At 49.0% G+C, this 17,921-nt stretch overlaps 8 protein-coding genes across 8 annotated transcripts; 2 read left to right on the forward strand and 6 right to left on the reverse strand.

Moving 5' to 3' along the window:
• Positions 1–134: 134 nt before the first annotated feature.
• On the reverse strand, positions 135–2,705 carry BT62DRAFT_952165 (Metallo-dependent phosphatase). Its single transcript, XM_043188223.1, has 9 exons — positions 2,291–2,705; positions 2,084–2,241; positions 1,246–2,033; positions 1,051–1,193; positions 845–992; positions 594–796; positions 480–534; positions 402–428; positions 135–349 (listed from the first exon to the last, which is right to left on the reverse strand). Exons 1-9 carry the CDS (start codon positions 2,634–2,636, stop codon positions 223–225), a joined length of 1,995 nt encoding a protein of 664 aa, XP_043037892.1. The 5' UTR covers positions 2,637–2,705; the 3' UTR covers positions 135–222.
• A 111-nt stretch (positions 2,706–2,816) lies between these two features.
• Positions 2,817–3,991, forward strand: BT62DRAFT_934058 (uncharacterized protein). The gene has a single exon (XM_043186666.1). The coding sequence runs from the start codon at positions 2,836–2,838 to the stop codon at positions 3,868–3,870; it is 1,035 nt and encodes a 344-aa protein (XP_043037893.1). The 5' UTR covers positions 2,817–2,835; the 3' UTR covers positions 3,871–3,991.
• BT62DRAFT_1077737 (uncharacterized protein) lies at positions 3,983–4,926 on the forward strand (the record flags this gene model as incomplete). Its single annotated transcript, XM_043179331.1, has 4 exons — positions 3,983–4,141; positions 4,191–4,398; positions 4,431–4,670; positions 4,723–4,926. The coding sequence occupies 4 exons, from the start codon at positions 3,983–3,985 to the stop codon at positions 4,776–4,778; spliced, it is 663 nt and encodes a 220-aa protein (XP_043037894.1). The 3' UTR covers positions 4,779–4,926.
• A 62-nt stretch (positions 4,927–4,988) lies between these two features.
• BT62DRAFT_952170 (AIP3-domain-containing protein) lies at positions 4,989–8,484 on the reverse strand. The gene is made up of 4 exons (XM_043188224.1): positions 8,325–8,484; positions 8,096–8,274; positions 6,645–8,047; positions 4,989–6,593 (listed from the first exon to the last, which is right to left on the reverse strand). The coding sequence occupies exons 1-4, from the start codon at positions 8,448–8,450 to the stop codon at positions 5,323–5,325; spliced, it is 2,979 nt and encodes a 992-aa protein (XP_043037895.1). The 5' UTR covers positions 8,451–8,484; the 3' UTR covers positions 4,989–5,322.
• Positions 8,485–9,722: 1,238 nt separating this feature from the next.
• On the reverse strand, positions 9,723–11,172 carry BT62DRAFT_934060 (uncharacterized protein). Its single transcript, XM_043186667.1, has one exon. The coding sequence runs from the start codon at positions 11,002–11,004 to the stop codon at positions 10,105–10,107; it is 900 nt and encodes a 299-aa protein (XP_043037896.1). The 5' UTR covers positions 11,005–11,172; the 3' UTR covers positions 9,723–10,104.
• A 231-nt stretch (positions 11,173–11,403) lies between these two features.
• On the reverse strand, positions 11,404–13,094 carry BT62DRAFT_1008060 (uncharacterized protein; the record flags this gene model as incomplete). The annotated part of the gene is made up of 9 exons (XM_043177408.1): positions 11,404–11,420; positions 11,491–11,634; positions 11,691–11,706; positions 11,830–11,977; positions 12,028–12,117; positions 12,188–12,365; positions 12,790–12,868; positions 12,921–12,965; positions 13,038–13,094. 9 exons carry the CDS (start codon positions 13,092–13,094, stop codon positions 11,404–11,406), a joined length of 774 nt encoding a protein of 257 aa, XP_043037897.1.
• A 104-nt stretch (positions 13,095–13,198) lies between these two features.
• On the reverse strand, positions 13,199–14,815 carry BT62DRAFT_934062 (uncharacterized protein). Its single transcript, XM_043186668.1, has 2 exons — positions 14,338–14,815; positions 13,199–14,279 (listed from the first exon to the last, which is right to left on the reverse strand). The coding sequence occupies exons 1-2, from the start codon at positions 14,610–14,612 to the stop codon at positions 13,619–13,621; spliced, it is 936 nt and encodes a 311-aa protein (XP_043037898.1). The 5' UTR covers positions 14,613–14,815; the 3' UTR covers positions 13,199–13,618.
• Positions 14,816–16,412: 1,597 nt separating this feature from the next.
• BT62DRAFT_1008064 (uncharacterized protein) lies at positions 16,413–17,423 on the reverse strand (the record flags this gene model as incomplete). Its single annotated transcript, XM_043177409.1, has 7 exons — positions 16,413–16,441; positions 16,501–16,539; positions 16,599–16,696; positions 16,754–16,844; positions 16,902–16,923; positions 16,980–17,132; positions 17,295–17,423. 7 exons carry the CDS (start codon positions 17,421–17,423, stop codon positions 16,413–16,415), a joined length of 561 nt encoding a protein of 186 aa, XP_043037899.1.
• Positions 17,424–17,921: the final 498 nt, after the last annotated feature.

Raw genomic sequence — 17,921 nt, forward strand, 5'->3', positions numbered from 1 at the left:
CTGTATTGTCGACTCGTTATCTCCTAACGACGAGCCAAAATTCTATAGCCCAAGGCGGCAGCCATAGTTGTGAATACAATGTCGCTGATCGTTACAATCTCACTGATGGGAGGTGAAGGGAAACCCCACTTCTGTTGTGTAGCTGTTATCCTGGATAAATAAAATTAAAGTACACATTGTTTAATAATTATCTGAAAATACATAGATTCAACCCTTAGGGTGTCATGGTGCTGCACCTCGTCCCACAAGGAACATCTCATCGAGAATTTCATCTTTCTCAGTTCGTTTATATGTTCTTATGGTCTCCCCATAATCTGAAATCTGGTAAACCCGGAATCGACGATCGAACCTGGGCAGACCGACTCAGAATGCACCTCAAATAGGATGAGGTAGCTGCTTACCCTATCTTCCCATAACCCGAATACGACCTGACCGAACGTCAGCATTGCGCCAGACGGCATAGCAAATCGACTACTCACCCTCCACCTCCAAAGCAAAGCCAAATACCATGCACACGCCGACAATTTTCAGTGACTAGCAATAGTTAGAGATCAGAAACATGGGGGATACCCGTAGCAAATAGAGTGGCGTACTATGGCAATGGCCATTCGCCACGACTTTGATTTCATGCTCAGTTCCCTTCGAAACATGTTCACTTTCCAATGCGGTCAGCAATGCTTTTTCAAAGAATCCATCAGTTCCCTTCGCATTTCCGGCCGCTTCTTCTCCATGGATGCCAACATCGAGCGCCTGCCCTGTTCGAGGGTCAGTATCTGCAGGTGTATAGGATTCAGGTCTAATCAAACATGAGAAAGTGACGTCTATGAAAAGACATGTAACATACAAAGGAATGTGGAAAAACATTAGAGCGTTTGGCTTTGCTAACTTGGTGGTTGTAGGAGTCACTTGGTCCTCTTGTCGTTTCGTCCATGAGTCGCCAAAGTCCTTTCCTGTATCAGGTGAAAACGGACGTTCTATTGGCGAGATTGTACCTATAGGAATCGTACTGCATTAGCATAAACAGAGAGGAGACCAGTTAAACTGTTTCACCTGATTCTTTCAAGAACCAATCGATTTGACTCTGCCGTATCCAATCGTATGCCGTGGGCATAAATGCTCCCCAGAAGTTGTAGAACCCATTGGAGTAGGATCCCGAGTCCAAGAAGTATAAGGTCAATAAATGCATCTTAGACCTATAATTATCCATGTCAGCTTTGAGTTAAAGCAAGCGTACCAGAAACCCACGCGTCCGCACTCAGGATTTTGAGAACATAATTCCCGACGCCATGTACATCCTCTGGTCCCCGCTGAACAAGACTATAAGGCAACGCCTTCATCAACTCTATCTGCTCTTCTCTCCCTGCCCCAACTTCACTATCATGGTTTCCAAAAATTGCCGCCCAGGGTATTCCTCTTTCTGTTACAGCCCTAGCAAACTTTGCCAGAACCGATTTTGGATCCCAAGAAGTACCTTGACCATTAAGCTGATCACCACTAAAGACCACAAGGTCAGGCTTCTCCGCATCGATCACCCTTCCCAGCATCGTGGAAGTCAGATTGTCTGAATTCTCGCAAGGGAAGTCGACATCCCGGCATTTCCCTTGGGACACAGAAAAGTGAAGATCAGCCACTTGCAAGATCTTGAAGTTGCCAGAGTGTGAGAAGTGAAGCGGTGGGGCGCGAGGAGGAGGTTTTACACCACGGCGGTACGTCAACCAAGTATCAACGGTCCGCCCGTTGGTAGGTAGCGTGGGGGGCTGCAATATCTCAAAGCCGTACCACGGAATGTCTTCGCCATACAAAACATCAAGCTCAGTTATTATTTGACCGCGTTCTTCCGCAGTCATAGCGCCCGCAGTCTTTCCCACACGATACCACAGGTATATGGGTGCAATCCCAACAACGCCGGCCCGAGCAGAGAGGGAGATCTGATGCCAGCCATCTTCCGAGTTCAACTCTTCGTCTTTGGGGAGTAAGCGGATATCAGTGACGAGGTTTATATCTTGTCGTCGTGTCCGTCTGTAGTACAAGCTCTGTGCCGCACTCAGTAAAGTTAGACAAGTTTATTTAAAATATTGCTCACCAGATATCCAGACCAGTAACCTGCTTCCACATTGAGATTCCTTTCTACACGGACCCAATTGCCTCTGATAGCATCCTTTTCTGGAGTCGTATCAGGAGCACAGAGATCTCCCGCGAACTTGGGATCAATTACACATCGCATAAGAGTAATCTCAGACACTAGGTACGTGTAAGCTGACACAATTATGATCAAGTAGGCAGTACATACGGCCGGTATCGTGAGGCAGTAGCGGTCCCCATACATCCAGAGGGAGACTACCTGAGTCATAAGTTGTATCGCCTTGGGTGACATTCCACCAATCCACACCGTCTGGTTTGTCTTCGTCGGTGCCGGATGCTGGAGTAGTGGTGGAATTTGCAGCGGCCAAGTCGCTCTCCGACATAGTTACAGTGTCCCATGACTGCCAGCCTAGTCTTTGCTTTATACCAGGTCCAGGCGTCGGCTGATAGAGAATGAAAACATAGGTGAGCATAAGAGAGAAGCATATTATAGCCGTTATGGGGCCACATGTCAACCTCAGCGCTCGGAAAAGGCGGTTTAGGACGAAAGCCATGGCGTCTGTGCCACCCTTCGAAAATCCCTTACTTGAACGTCGAGTCTTTCTGGCGAAGATGGAGGTAGGAAAGAAAGAAATTTAAGGGAAGCACTCAGTGCCGCACGGCGTGTCTCTATGTCACGTGGCGAGATTTTCTCCTCGACAGCAACGGTCATCACCGGGTCAAGTCTTCGCCAACACCGCGGTCGGCAACAACATGCTAGGGATAGCATTCCGACGTCTCTACTCGACGGGGCGGGTGACGCCTAAAACAGGCATCGCCATTCAATCGGCAACGGCAACAACTACTGCTCCCTCTGGCCCAAAAAAAGTCAAAGTCAAGCGACCATCGTCAGCTATGCCTGAAGCTGCCCTAGTCGCCCGGACAGCATCTACTCCCATCGCTGTTCGAGCCCGTCGCGAGAAAAAGTCCGGTCGAGTCGTCAAGCGAGGCGAAACCGACGCAACACCCCTTGGACTCACACCGAGCGACCACGCTCGCTACCTCCGTCGCAAAGCACAGGGCTTACTTTCTCACAAGGATGGAGATGAGTCGGAAAGGAAGTGGCATGAGAGACAGAACAAGCAACGGTCGCGGATTCGTGGTATGAGGACGATCACTCGCGACGGGAAGCAAGAAGTCGAGGTCGTTGGGCAGACCATCTACCTTCCTAATGTCATTTTTCGACTTGTACGGAACAATACACCTCCAGGAGAGCCTTACAATCCCTACGAAGCCACCTTCCGCATCCCACCCTCCATCACAAAGACCGACATTCGTTCCTACCTCCTCGCTGTTTACGGCGTGAAGACTACATACATCCGAACCGACATCTATCGCCCTACCATTCCCCGTCGCGGAGCACCACAAACCAAGACATCTTACAAACGGGCCGTAGTTGGGCTTGTAGATCCCTTTTACTACCCTCATCGCCTGGAGGAGATGGAGGAAAAGGCGAAGGAGGAAAGGACAAAGAGGCTGGAGGATGCATTCCAAGTCAGCGAGGGCAAGGAGACACAGAAACTGATGTTCTTGAAGTTAACTCGGGAACTCAGCGCGAACAACAAGATGAAGAATCCGATGGCCATGACGCGGGCTGCCATATTGGCACGGGTATCGGAGCGGAGGAAGTTACGAGAGAGCACTGTCGAAAATGTGGTAGAGGATTGGTGGCAAAAACGGGCAGAAGGACAAGCTATCCAGCTGGAGGATCTCAACGAACCCATCTCACCACCAGCGACACCTTCCTGATGTTTTAATTAATTTTACTTTTTTCTTTCTCGGTCACATGACTCAATGCTAAGGCGCGTATTTAAGTTCTTCCATCAAGTGCAGTAAAGTACCATGTTTACTCTCTCGCTCTATGTCGTTCTCCTCGTTCTCATACATGGATGGGCGGTTGAAGCGTTCAGTGGCATCAGTTGCAAAGCATTTCACATCACGTTCCCTTCCGACTCAGTTTCACGAACTGATTCAAGCTCGCTCTTCAGACCCCTCAGACCTCTGGAAACCTACGACACTGGTGATAATGGACTTGCGATGTATCTCTCGAATCTGAAGGATCTATCAAGACAAAAGATTACACGAACGACAAGATCGGCGAAGGCGCGACAATTAACTCGACAGAACTCTTCATGTGTGTATTAACGCCTTTCTATCAACACGTCTTTGGTCAAACGATCATATTAGGCGTGGAAAATTATCCTTTGAAGTTTCTGCCTCAACCATTCCGGGCGTGGTCATTGCAATCATCCTCAGATAAGAATTCAAGGACCTACCGTCTGTTGAGTCCCCTCATAGTTACTCCTTAGATTCCAAGGATGAAGTCGACGTAGAGCTTCTCGGCGGCGAACCCATCCACTGGTCTACCAACGTCTTTGTTTTCCTTCCAGGAGAGGAAAAACCAATGTACAAGAAGTACGCTTCCGTCGAGGACGTACTGGGTTCCGATGGAAGTATTGCCCAAAGGCATACGTACTTCATAGATTATTACAACCCGAACAAAATTGTGTGGGACATCGATGGGAACATCGTACGGACCCTCACGAAAGGTTAGTCAATTTCACATCCCGCACTGAGATTGTCCATTAGTTTGCTTTTCAGAGCAAGCGGGAGAACGTTATCCCAGATATTATCTTCGCATTCAGTTCGGTATCTAGGATGCTGGTGCATAAGAAGGGACGTCTCAGTGGGCGAAAGGACCTATCAATTGGGACAAGCAACACGAGAAAATAGCGGCATACATTCACAGTATGACACTGGAGTATTGAGTTTGTAGCGCATTCCCTCGTCATAGATGTTTATTTCACTTTGAAGGCTATTTGTGTAGTATGATTTTTACGGTTATACTTTGGTTGTATTATTGTATTCCCCGATGTATCCTCACTCTGATCTGTTAGATATCGACTCTGCTTCACTGTCTCGTGCATTCATATGTACTACCCCTTCTGCTCGTGCCTGCTGCCAACTCGCAGCGGCATCGACATTTGAAGGTACTGTACCATCAAAGCCCAAAATACCATCAACGTAAGGGTAAACGCAAAACTCGAACTATGGAGTCCAAAATCTGATACCCCTCTGAAATAGTAAATGAATGACGTAAAACCAGGAATGCGGAATGCAGCAGAAACACGGCTCAGGCCGTGTCAAACATACGATGTAAAGAAAACAGACTCCAAAAACGTATGAAAGTATATCCTGAAATTACGAACCCGAAGAAATATCCGGCAAACTCGACGGGGAAGCTTCGCCTCCCACTACTGCAGCTCCCCCAACACCGCCGCCATTAAACATGGCCTTCAACGTTAGCTCGTTCCTCTTCTGCCTCACCCGTTCTGCCTCCTCTGCCCCTCCCGTCATCCTCAGCTTCTTCCCACCAACAAAGTCTGTCAATTCAGCACGCAGATCATCCGACTGGCTCTCCAGCTCCTTCGCCCGAATCTTCCGGCTCTCCTCAATAGCCTTCAGCCGCTTCTCTGGATCAACAGCCGCACCACGAATTTCCATCATAACCGTGCTCAATCCGCTATGACCATCTTCCGGCGGCGGTAACTGGAATTGGCGTCCCTTCGGTATCCGCTGTGTGCCCATGCTTACCACCTGCTGTAAATGCCCAAAGAGTTCAGCCAACGCCTTGTGATCCTCGAGGAGGTCATTGAGCAGCTCTTCATTGTGGTTCATGAACTGCTGCTCCTCAACGATGTTCTGGAGCTCCTCCTGCCATGTCTTCTTCCACATCGGCTTAATCGTCATAATGTGCTCCTTGAGACTCTCAAGCTCAGACGCTGCTGCATTCACGTCTTTCTGAACCGTCTTCATATACTGTGGCTTGGGCGTTATATGCCGTTTGAGCACGTCCGCCTTCACGGTGTCAATCGCATCTTGCAGCCTCTCGACTTCGGTCAAGATATTCTGACTCCTAGTGTCTAGATTCTTTTTGCCAGCATCAACGAACGCCCGAGCACCGCCAACGCTCACGTTAGCTAGCTGCTTCACTGATTGTGTCTGGGTGCGCAAAGTTCCCAAGGACTCTTTCGTCTGCTTCATGAACTCAGTATACAACTGTCGCACGACTCCAAGGTCTCGTCGGAGATTTTGCACCTCGTCGAATTGCGTCTTTAAATCAGTCATAACGCGCGTTGAGTATTCCGAAAATACGGAGCTTCCTGTCATCTGTGGCTGTAGGGATTGACCAGTGATTTGGGGCATGATAGAAGGCACGGGAGTGGGAGTATGGGGAGATGAAGGGGAGGAAGCTGAGCCAACGAATCGAGACAGCCGTCTAGCAACATGTTGAAACTGCTTATCAGTGGGACGCGGGGGTGCGGGTGTACTCTCTGCGAGGGGTTGACTAGCAATACTAGGGAACTGTGCGGATTGCCGCTTGTTACTGACGACAGCGGATCGCAGCTCTTTGATATCTTGAGACAAAGTCGAAATTTGAGTATCAATATGCTGCTTGATCTGGTCAAGAGCTGCGAAGAAGAAATGAGTAAAGACATCAAGTACCGTAATAATTCACTCACGTTCGATGTTCAAAGAAAGGAGACATTTTTCTTTCACCTCATCCATATCTTCGAGTTCATATTGCACGCCACTCGAAGGATCACGAATATATATGGCAGGAAAGTTATCGAGACCAGGATTATATGAAAATCGGTCCACGAATAATACCCTAAGCGATGAAAAAGACATGCCAGGCTCTATGGTTGCCTTTTTAACTTCCCTGCCAAGCTGCAAGAAAACAGTGAGCTTGGATGTCTCTGGTTCCTCCTCAGAAGTAAACGCCGTTGCCGGCTTCTTTGTTGAGAAGGGAGCCTCAGGCGGTTCCGGTGTCCGAGCAGGCGTCGACGGCAAAGGCGGCAGGGGAGGAGTTGTTGCATGTCGTTCTGAACCACGAGAAGGAGAACGGAGAGATACAGACGAGCTACCTCCTCCTCGAGTTGGAGGCGGAGAAGAAGTCTCTTCGTCATCTACTTCCGTAAGAACGGCCAATTCTCCTGGCGTAAGGGCAGATGAAACTGCCATGGAACGTCGGTTGGCCTGTCCTCGTACGGATCGCTCTCGTGAGGTAGAACCTGTCATTTTGGATATATTATATGTTGAATACCGTTTTGATGCCCTGCGTTCCAGAGCATCGCTTTGTTTGAGCGCGGCGAGCGAATCCGCCATAGCTGGAGCTTGCGCAGCATCTATTGGTGGAGTTTCTGAGGGTGGAGTCTCTGGCGAGCCATTCCTTTCGTCGAAGGCTTGTTCGGGGCTTGATGGTTCGACAACAAGATTAGGAGCAGGAGGAGGGGACATCATGGGTTTATCAACCAAAGAATAACGTTTCACACTGGACGGGACAGTGGGCTGAGCTGATACAGGAGGTGTTTCTGTGGTAGCAGATGATTCATCATCAAGGGAAGGGTCGGGAGGAGGGGGTTCATTGGGTGGCAGAATGGAAGCAGGTCCCGGTGCTTCATGTGGATTAGGCAACTCCCCAGATATCTCTGGATCAGGGCCAAGTGGAAGCGACGTGACCTGAGGAGAAAAACCTCCCACGAATGAAGAGGTTCCATTAAGTTGTTCACGGGATGACTGACCAAGGCTCCTTCTTCCCGATGACGATCCACTTGTTCGATACTCTCCATTTTCTGCGATAGTTCGCGACAACTGGCTTCGGTGAGAGGGTTCCCGCCGTGCAGTTCGATCGGTACGTGACGACCGACTATCGGTCCTCTCATGGCCAGACTGTTCAGACCTTCGTCGATGGTCAGAGACAATGCGCCGATATATGGACTGCTTTCCCCGCAGACCTTGCAGGAGATGGGTGATGATTTGTCTCACATTCGGGAGGTATATCTCAAGATTCTCGGGTGTAGGATCTTCAGCGAGACATTGCTCTAGAACTGTTCGCAAGTCGTCTGGTACAGATAGAAGCTCGCTGGATATGGTGAATAGACATGGCTAAGATATACAAATCAGCACTCACTTCATGTCGATATTGAACGCGGCGAAGGCTGCCACTGCAGCATTGAAGTCGTTCCCCAACTGAACGTATACATCACTGACATTGATTTCGTCCACTTGCATGAGGCTCCATTGTGTAAGCGCCTCCAACAGCATCTTGATAGACATCAGCAGCCGTGTCACCGCAGACTCTACCGCTGGCTGCAGAAAAATTAGCACGATGAAAGACTAGTCAACTGCAGCACGCTCACATGTGCCCGTGAACTTCCTGTTCGCTCGCTGCGTCCCGAATGGTTTGAGGAAACAGATTGGTTGTCGCGACGCGAGGAGTGGCCTTGGGCGACAGCATTGGACGAGTTAGACCGACTCGATGACATTGTGGAAAGGAAACGTTGGGTGTAGGTGCATGAGGCACGGTAAATGAAAAGAAGCCGAAAGTGGGTCAAGCTTCTGTATCGATCGTGGGAGTCTATTTCCATTAATGGACAAAAACTAGGCCTGCAGCACCGGCCCGACCTCGTGAAGGTTACTTCTGAACTTTGCGGTGGATTCTTCGCCTTTACTCACTTAGTGAAAATTGACGCGCCATTGGGGTCGCAGCAGCGCAAATTGATTTAACGAATGTCACACAAATAAACAGTGCTAGTCGCGTGAGACCCGCTAGCTTTCATTGGCGTGCCAGACGAGACGAAGGGGCGAGAGAATCTGCAGCTCTTGGTCGCCTTCATCCGGTCCGAGTCTCCAGAGAGTATCGGGAAGTGATGTCCAAACTAGGACTCAGCACCCCATGACATTATACCGACATGTCGCTGTGCCCAGGCTACAAGCACGTCAACGCGTTCGGACCAGACGACGAATATGATGACGAAGAAGAGGTATCCTATGTCACCCTCGATCTCGGTCCCTACTTCTCAGCTAAGAGGCAGAGGCGGACGAAGACAGCGTGAGACACTCACTGGATCGAATGACGGGAAAGCAGGCCCCACCTCCGCGAAAGAAGCGAGCGAAGAAAAAGGCGGAAGATATCGCTGAAGGGGAAGGTGGACCAGAGCAGACAAGGAAGAGCGAAAGAAAGGGAAAAGGAAAGAAGGAGCAGGTCGATTCCTATAGGGCTACTGCTACAACGGGCTATTTATCCGTATCGGTTTCTTCACCTATTCATATTTCGTTGCAGCGGGACACTCTGAGTGTTTCCGCACAAGTGACCGGATCGGTACACTGGCTAACAGAGACACGTTACTATGGATGCATAATTTCGAATTCTATAGAGCTAGAATACTTCAACGCCAACCCCCACTGGCTGACTGAACAAACGCCAAACCGCTGACATTTAGCAGCAAGTCCACTAATCCTCTGCCATTCTTTCTTTTCTTTGGTGCAGATGCGATAGCGATTCCGAGACTAGTGCGGACCAGGAATGCAATGCTCTGCACGCCGTAACCTTCATCTGGTAACAAGGCCCACCTCATGTTTCTGCTGAATGAGACATCGCCTTTTTATCCGCAGCATTCTTCTTGACATAGGTCCTCTGATGATATGATATCATTTTCCTCTTTAGCATAAGTCTCAGTTAAGTAAGACTATGGCGCTGGGCATCTATTGTGAGCTAGAATAACTGGCTGTAACATCCAGTCCATATCTGGTCCTCAGGGTGCCAAATTTTTACGAAGAATATGCGCATTCTGTCATTTATCTTCTCCATCATCTTTTTTAATTCCCTTCGCTGTCTACAGACTTCTTCTTGCGAGTCTAGATGCATTCTTTCATGAAACTGAAACACCAACAAGCGGCTGAACCAAATGCTGGAATTTATCATGATGTGATATTGTCGCACACTGAATGTCCGTCCTTCCGCTGCGCAGGGTATGTGAATCCGTTCGGGATCAACCGCTTACAAGAACTAACATGGTAGGGAAGTCGTAAAACCAGTCGCCCAAAAATAGTCAACAAGAACCAGCCGCTATAACACACACTAACTGTGCGTCTCATTGCGCTAGAAAGGCTTCGTTTCATTCATATCTTCGGGATAACTTAGAACCGACGTATAGTCTCGATAAAGATGAGTTCAGCTGTTCGTATTTCCGGCGATAGAACGGGGCCGTAAGCCATCTTAATCCTAGACCAATGGATGTTAGACGAATCAAAGGAAGGAGGCTCCACCCACGCACCAGGGTGGGGCCGTTTAGATGCCATCCATAACCTCCAATTGATAAACTCCAGATCCCCAGGCAGCTCCGATTTGTACCAAGTTTGATGAAACCATAGTGCGTCAGAAACTATTTTCTGAGTGTGCGGCAATAGGGGTGAAAAAGAGTATGCAGTGATATCGACTTCATTCAATGCGTGAGTAAAAGCCTCAGACTGATTGTCATAGTATAAACTCGACGAAAGGTCTGGGTTCGTAATGGAGATATCCACGTCCATTCGTGCGCGACATGCAGCGTGATGAGATTCTGATAGGTACCGACGACAGATAACATGGATGGGAAGACCATGGAGTACCCGTAAATGTGGTCTCTGTCCACTGCCGCTCCAAATGAACTCGCAAGAGATATATCTGATGTCCCGGAAAAGAGCCTTGAAGCCAACGTAATTAGGTAACTGCATGAGAATCTTGCTCACTTCCTTTGCATATCTATCTTGGGCGTTTTTCCGTAGGTCGACGAAGCAAGTGATGGAGAGTGTGAGTCGGGGGATAAAGTCATGGTAGATGATGGATTTTTGGAACTGGGCTATGTCGCATAGGTAGTATATGTATGCGACATTGGTGATGTATATATCCCGAGAAGCGATAGGGGCATAGACAGCTTTCCACATTTGGTTAACCCGGGAGCAAGAGGTCATGAAAGACATCCGGACCGAGGACGGCATTTCGGAGTGCCAGGCGTCATAGATAATGGTTTCCACAAGCTCTGAAGGAAGGGTAGTCATGGTGCAGAAAGGAGAACAAATGGTCTCAGACTGGGAGTATGAAACAGTCTAGGTCTCATTCAACATAGACAAAAGTCACCCGGCCGATTCAGATTATACCGTACGGGGTTGTTTCTGTTTTGCCCCCTGTAACGCGTAATGAAGGCCTTGTTTTCCAGTTTTTTTCGCGTTACGGTATAAAAATTCCTAAAAATAAATAGATATCCTTTGAATCTGAGCAGGGAACACACTGGGGATACATGCTAAACCATTTTTCAGTCAATAAAACATAACATATCAGCGAAACCGTGGAAAATGTGTGCCTACCACAGCTTCAATGGTGCCTCTGTTGATGCCTGTTCAAGCAACGTAACGCATAGCTGTCGTGCGGTTTGCAACTTTATTTGCCACCCGTAACGCTCATATTTGTGCTGTTCCTGTCACTCAGGTACAGTAGACTAGAAGTTAGCGTCAACAATGACCAAAGTTCCATTGTTATCAACATACCGGTATTCACAGAATACTTCTCGAACAATGGAAATAGGTATTGAAGCAGTCTAACCTTCAGGGACAGTATATGCTCGCAATACAGGACGAACACGAGGACTCGTCGAAGGTCCAGAGGCAAGGGAACAATTTGCTGACTTGGCGCTGATCGATTAATTTTTTAAGTTGAAGAAAGGACAACGGAGAATGAGGGCGAGTACGATGGCGTCGTCCTGCCTATAGTACAAAGTGATCAGCGACGAACATCATTTGCGCATACACAGTCCGTCCTATGATACAGAGTGAATCTGAGATTTCGCCCTCTCGATTTTTTCAGAGTCCAGGCCTAAGCGTCTTTACTGCGCCTCCGGTTACCGGTTCCCAGCGTTGCTGGCCGTGCGTAAAATTACCAGTGTCCTGAGATTGGATTAAAGGATAACAACCGCCAATACCCTTGACATACGGACCCTCAGTTTTTGTGACAGATCGTGGAGAGCTCATCGATATACTGACGGAGAAGCATTGTTAGTAGTTTAAACTTGTCTGTGGGGTGCATACCTCGTGTAATGTCTCCTGGCAGTCCTAGCCTTCTGGAGGCGGGAGCATACTTTCTCGACGATTATTATGAGTCCAGGCTCGGAAAATGCCCTTCAGGCGTTGCGACCGATCTTGAATGGCCTTTTGCAAAAAAAAAAAACAATTGAATTAGTTGCGACACCCGATGAGGTGGCTAAGCGCTTTTTGTTGTGAAGAGCCAGTCATGAAATAAGCGGTGAGAATTGATGCTACGTCGGCAGCCGTGGTTGAAGTAAATGGGCACGTCGATCCCAAGTCGTAGGAGTCAAATCCGGCAGTTTCCGCAGGCCATTGATGCGAAGTAGGAGGGCTGGCAATTTCTATACGAACATTGCGGACGTCCAATGTGGGAGGAGTTCAGGACCCACCCTCACAGCGAAGTTCTGGGCCTGGTTAGCAGCTGACAAGGTCACCTAGAAGGAACCGGGCCGTTTTCAACTTGAATCCTATCGTCTCGTAAGCGGAAACAGCACCATGTTCCTGTACTTAATCCTCCAGGAATCAGAACATTCTTCGTGCCGTGGAAGATGATAGGTCTAGCTGACACCCGTTTTCCAATTAGTATCCTCGCCGTCGAGCCTGAGTATAAACGGGCGTTCGGCGTATGACACTCGAGCTCAAACGGGCAGATACACATCATAATCAGGAAATCAGTTCTATGATAAGCGCCACTTGTTCAGGATATAAGACATGCCGGGGCTGCTGTAAAGTGCTGATGATGTGAAGATGCTCTGGAAGAGGTACGAACACTGCACTGGGATCGGCGTTTTCCAAAGGAATTCCTCCTATACCACGCTGTGGGAGCCAACAAGAAGACGAAAGGCTACTAGTACCGTAAGATGGTCCAAACGAAGCAAAGTCCCTTGATTCCGCACAGTACCAAAGGACGAAACCCGATCCGAATCTTCGGATCCCAGCGGCTATGAACGCACAAATGTTCAGTCCCCAGCAACCATCCGATCCCAGCAGGGTTGAACACAGGGTCTCATTACTTGTTTCGATGGTCGATGAGAACACTGGATGGATCCAAAACGGAGTCCGGTGGGCATGATAAGGATCATCTTGGGTGTGCAGAGACCTTGAACCGGAACGGATATCCGAAATGGATGTTCTTCACCAAGGTACGCGAGACATCATTCATAATGATAGCTTACGTGTAAGTAACGGGCCGGCAAAATAAATGAGCAAGTCTGAATGCAGTGTATAACTTTATTGTATACGGACTAGTACATTGTCTGTGTGTATGTGCGAGTGGATGATCAACAGCCCCGTTAATGGAATAAGTGTGAGAGGCGAGAAGCATGTGCATGTTGTACAAAGAAAAGATGGGAATGATGAATGGTAAAAATACAATGCAAGGACGAAGAACGGGTGGCAATGAAGCGAAGAGAAGAAAGTATAAGGCGCTGGAAAAGTATTATGCATAAAATAAAAGGACAATGTTCATTACGATAGAGTAGGTCTGAGGGTGGACGGCGGCCATGAAAGCGAATACAAAAGCGAAAGCAGAGTCCGTAAATACGAAGCACGAAAGGCGCCAAAACCGAAAGATGATATGGGAAGGGAGAGAGGCTCATGCCATAGCGATTTCGATGTAGCTCCGCCATCCCCAGCTGCTACCACTGTTGAAAGACGCTCTGTCCTTCTCACGCGTACTGTCCTCGCGCTCGTTCCGAAGATCAATGAAACTCTTGAGATGCAGCCAGTCAGATCTGCTTCTCTGCGAGCCCTGCGAACGCTCTGAGACGGAAGGCAACATATCAATGGAGCTTTCATCAGAATCCGAAGACTCGTCGTCGTCATCGTCAGAAAGCTCATCATCTCCCTCGTCGTCAGAGAGACTGATAAAGTTCTGCGACATCAAGAGCGACTGCGTACGTTTTCGGTGTCCTTCAAGGGCGGCTAGGGCAGAGGTGCGGCGGAGGGTGCGGTAGCGGGTAGACACGGTAGAAGTGGAGATACTGCGAGCAATGCGAGGGGAGAGTAGTGGCGTCTTGACCGCGAGGGACTTTCGGGATCGGGACGAGGCAGGCGAAGGCAGTTTAGGCCTGGTTATCCGGAGAGGCTTGGTGAAAGAGTCTGGGAGAGTGAAAGAGGAAGAAGCAACGGGGGAATGAGTCGGCACTACCGGCAGCTCGGGGAGTGTAATGGATGGTGCAGGTTTGGGAGACGGCATAGAGCGTAGCCGCGGAGATGCTGAACGAGAGGTAAACGTCGGGGAGTCAGGAAGAGGACTACGGACAGAGCCTGATTAGCCAACGAACAAAAAGAGAAAAAAACAAAAAAACATACGGATGCTGCACCACTACCTCCGACCAGTGATTGTTCGACCCACGCTTTGAACGTGTCTCCGCCAGGTCAAGAGTTAGGAATGAGCGGAACTCATTGATATTACGCCTAGACTGGAGAGAAAAATAGTAGGCTGAAGAGCGGTCGGACGACGACGTGGGGAGGCTGCCTCTGCGGGGCCTGAGCTCATTAAAGTCGATAGGTGAGGCTGGTGAGACTGGCGAGGATAACAGGCCAGAGGTGAAGAAGGGCGAGTACGGCGAGCCTGTACGGAACATCGTCGTCGATGAATGAGAAGGTACCAAATCCTTTAAGAGGGCGTGTTATATAGTCTGCCTCATGGGCAGGGGCCGATAAAGTTTCCGCATCGTTTTTTTCAGAATCTGAAAATTTCGAATTCCCAGGAAGGCAAACAAGATCGGGCGTGGCCGATCCCATCTTGGTTGCTTTATTGTCACATCACGGTGACACTGCTTCGCGGATCCTGTCCGTCGTTGACATCGACAACTTGGAAACATACCCTCGAGTTCCACACACCGTCGGCGCAGATGATGTTCTTGCCCAGTTTTCACCTCAGTTAGGGCTGCCGAGCGAATATTTGTTGAACATTGAACATTACTGAAAGCATCTTCGGGCGCCACAGGCACCGCAATCTCCACTCGTCTTCCAGCGCCTATCATGCTATCCCTCCATCCGTACAAAAATACGATAACAATAACTGGTATGATCCTTTTCTGAGACTGTATTCACCCTTCTAGCCGCTTCGATATCGATATATTAACATCAGCGTCTGTCGAAGCCGTCCTCGATACCCGAGTCAGTCGCTGCGAGCACCGCTCCCGCCTTCTAATTCGTTTGTCATCAAGAGCGTAGTACTCGGCTTCCATGGCAACGACTACAGCTGTAATTGGAACATGGCACTATGTCCACCGATCCGAGTCTCCGACATGTGGATCCACCACGTCCGTCCATCCTCGGTCTGTTTCAGCTTTCAAACTTTTTTACTGCTGTTACTACTACTGGCGCTGAGGTGTCCGCAATCCCACGGCTTCGCGTGCATATGGTGATTTTCACAGTACGTGATGATGATCCAAGAGCCTTTATCTCCCGTCGCCGCCTTCGTCCTGCCTCGTTCCTTTTTACATACCCCATCATCTCGCTGTCTATAGATACCCTTCGCCATCCACATGATCCTGCTCTTCTCAGCCTTTGTCTATTGATCATTTTGCTTCTGCAGTCTAGAATACTGATTCGCATAATGAACGCTTACTCTGCCGATGTCCTTCGCGAGACGAGAATGACTCCTTCGTTCTCGGAGTTCCCACAGTCTGCATCACTCTTCTCACCTTTCTTCTGAATCCGTTTGCCGTGCACATCATACGTTCGACGAACAATGGAAGGGTCGTCCTATGATCACAGTGGGTCCCCATTGTCCTCAATCTGCGGATCAAGTTCCCCTCTGCGTCGATAACCGTTGAAATAATTCACGTCGCAGAGAAAAAGGAAAATGTCAACCAACCGTCCAACTGACTCACCTTGAAGGCAATTAATCGGCGTCCACCACCTATTGTCCGACGTCATCGTAATGCCATTTGCGATCCTCAGAAAAGAACTGAAGAATTCCCGAGTGCCTGACGATGTATGTATGCCAAGGTCAAGGCCGGGGAGCGTTGCGTGGCCCGACCAATGCCGATGACTAAGAGCGGGCGGTAACGCACCCTTTTGCACCGGCGAAGCTTTGGAGCGGGATAAGGCACCGAAGGTCATTGGAGCGCTCGTGCAGGGTCGGTAAAACGATTCATTGTCGGGAGTGTGGGGTTCGCGATTTGTATTTTACTTGGCTGTCTGATTAGGAACATGACTCGAATTTGTCACCTTGCATGCAGGCTTATTATTATGATCCCAACTGTTGCGCGCTGAGGAGTAATTCTAATCAGCCCTAGCAAGTTGCTATGCCATTGTCTACTCGTTGGAGCCGCACTGTCAATTGTTCAAGGCTTATTGTAGCTTATTGTAAGCAATGTCTGCTCGTGACTGTATATAAGTACGTATAGTTGGATGGGTAACACGTCTCCACATCAGTTCTTTCCTTGAAGTACGGGATCTACTAGTTCGTTGTAAGGGTTTCAAAGACAAACAAGTCATAATCCCCGTCGCCATACATACTTACATAGTCGACTTGGAGGCGCGATTCGCCAAGCGCCTCTACCATCGGCGGTTATGTCAGATAAATGTGCTAAATTTTTATCGAAGCCTAGCGAAACGTCGGCCGAGAAAACATGAACTGTCCTCGCTTATCCTCGTTGTTATGTCGAGGCGTGGACCACGGCGATCGTCAGTTCCCCACTTCCCCAAGCGACTCCTAAAAAAATGATACCACGGAAGACCTCTTCGGCTCTAGCTCTTAGACAGCTCGAACAGCTTAATGTATTCTTCCACCTTCTTCCACTGGCGAGTAAACGCCGTCAAACGGCGGGCGGTTGACGGCGCAGCAGTTAGCCAGTCGGATTCTAGTGGCAGCAAGCGCATATGCATGTAAGCTTACTTGACAAAGGTGGCGCCCTGACCATAAACAGTAGTGTTGTCGAACTAGATGGGGCGGGCATTTACTGGCGGATGTCTCAAATAATCGTACGACACGACACGTCTGGAATGCAAAGAAAATGGGTGGCGGGGTTGTCAGGTGTCGCGGCACGAGGCAAAGAGAACTGTTCGTTCCTATTGGACCCAAGGCGGGTTTTGTCGTCAACTGATATCGAGTCAGGGTTGTGCCTGGATTTGGTGGCGGAGAACCGAGGCTAGCATGTGTTACCGGATATTGAAGGGGATGACGGTAAGTAGAACGATGATTTGTGGAGGCCAACGTTCATTCATTCACGAGGTGGGCCGGAGTAGATGGTGATCTTGAAAGGTGAGGAGCTCTCAGTTATTGGTTGGCATATAGGAACGCCGGAACTAACGTTATGAGATGCAACTTCATCTTCCGTTATCGCATCGGATGCAATGTAAACTGAAACTGCAGATGGTACGATGGTCAGAAACGTGATAAGAACAAGGGAAAAGATGTACTCTGAGTATTCAAGCACCATGCCCTGAGGAAACGTCAATCGTTGCGTTACCAAGTAGTAAGTTTAGAGGCATCAAAACAGCCACAGGGCTCACTTAGGCCATGGTCTGTAGAATTAGAGCGGACAGACCGCCGGCTCCGTTAAGACTAGTTCTGAAATCAGGTCTCGACTTCGGCTAGTTGTGCCAGTGATCGATAGGTAGCCCTCGAGGGGAAATAGCAGGCTCGTTGGAAATGTGTTGCCGGAAAATCATGTCATGCCAAAAGAGGACCTAGAGATAAGAAATTATTGTGAGACATGACCCTTGTTCAGTGGTGCGAGGGCTGCGTACATTTCCTCATCAGATACTAAAGGCATGTGTTACTACCCGTAGAGGCCATAGCACCATAAAAATACCAACGGAATACGGAATAGCTCCATCATTCATTCATAGTGGCAGGTTCCCTGGAAAACCCTAGGTCTTGATGATGATGGATTCTTGTCAAGCATAAGTAGGTCTTGTCGATTGCAGGCCGGCGG

Source organism: Guyanagaster necrorhizus (assembly GCF_019112545.1).
Source record: "Guyanagaster necrorhizus MCA 3950 unplaced genomic scaffold BT62scaffold_18, whole genome shotgun sequence".
NCBI classification, from domain to species: domain Eukaryota; kingdom Fungi; phylum Basidiomycota; class Agaricomycetes; order Agaricales; family Physalacriaceae; genus Guyanagaster; species Guyanagaster necrorhizus.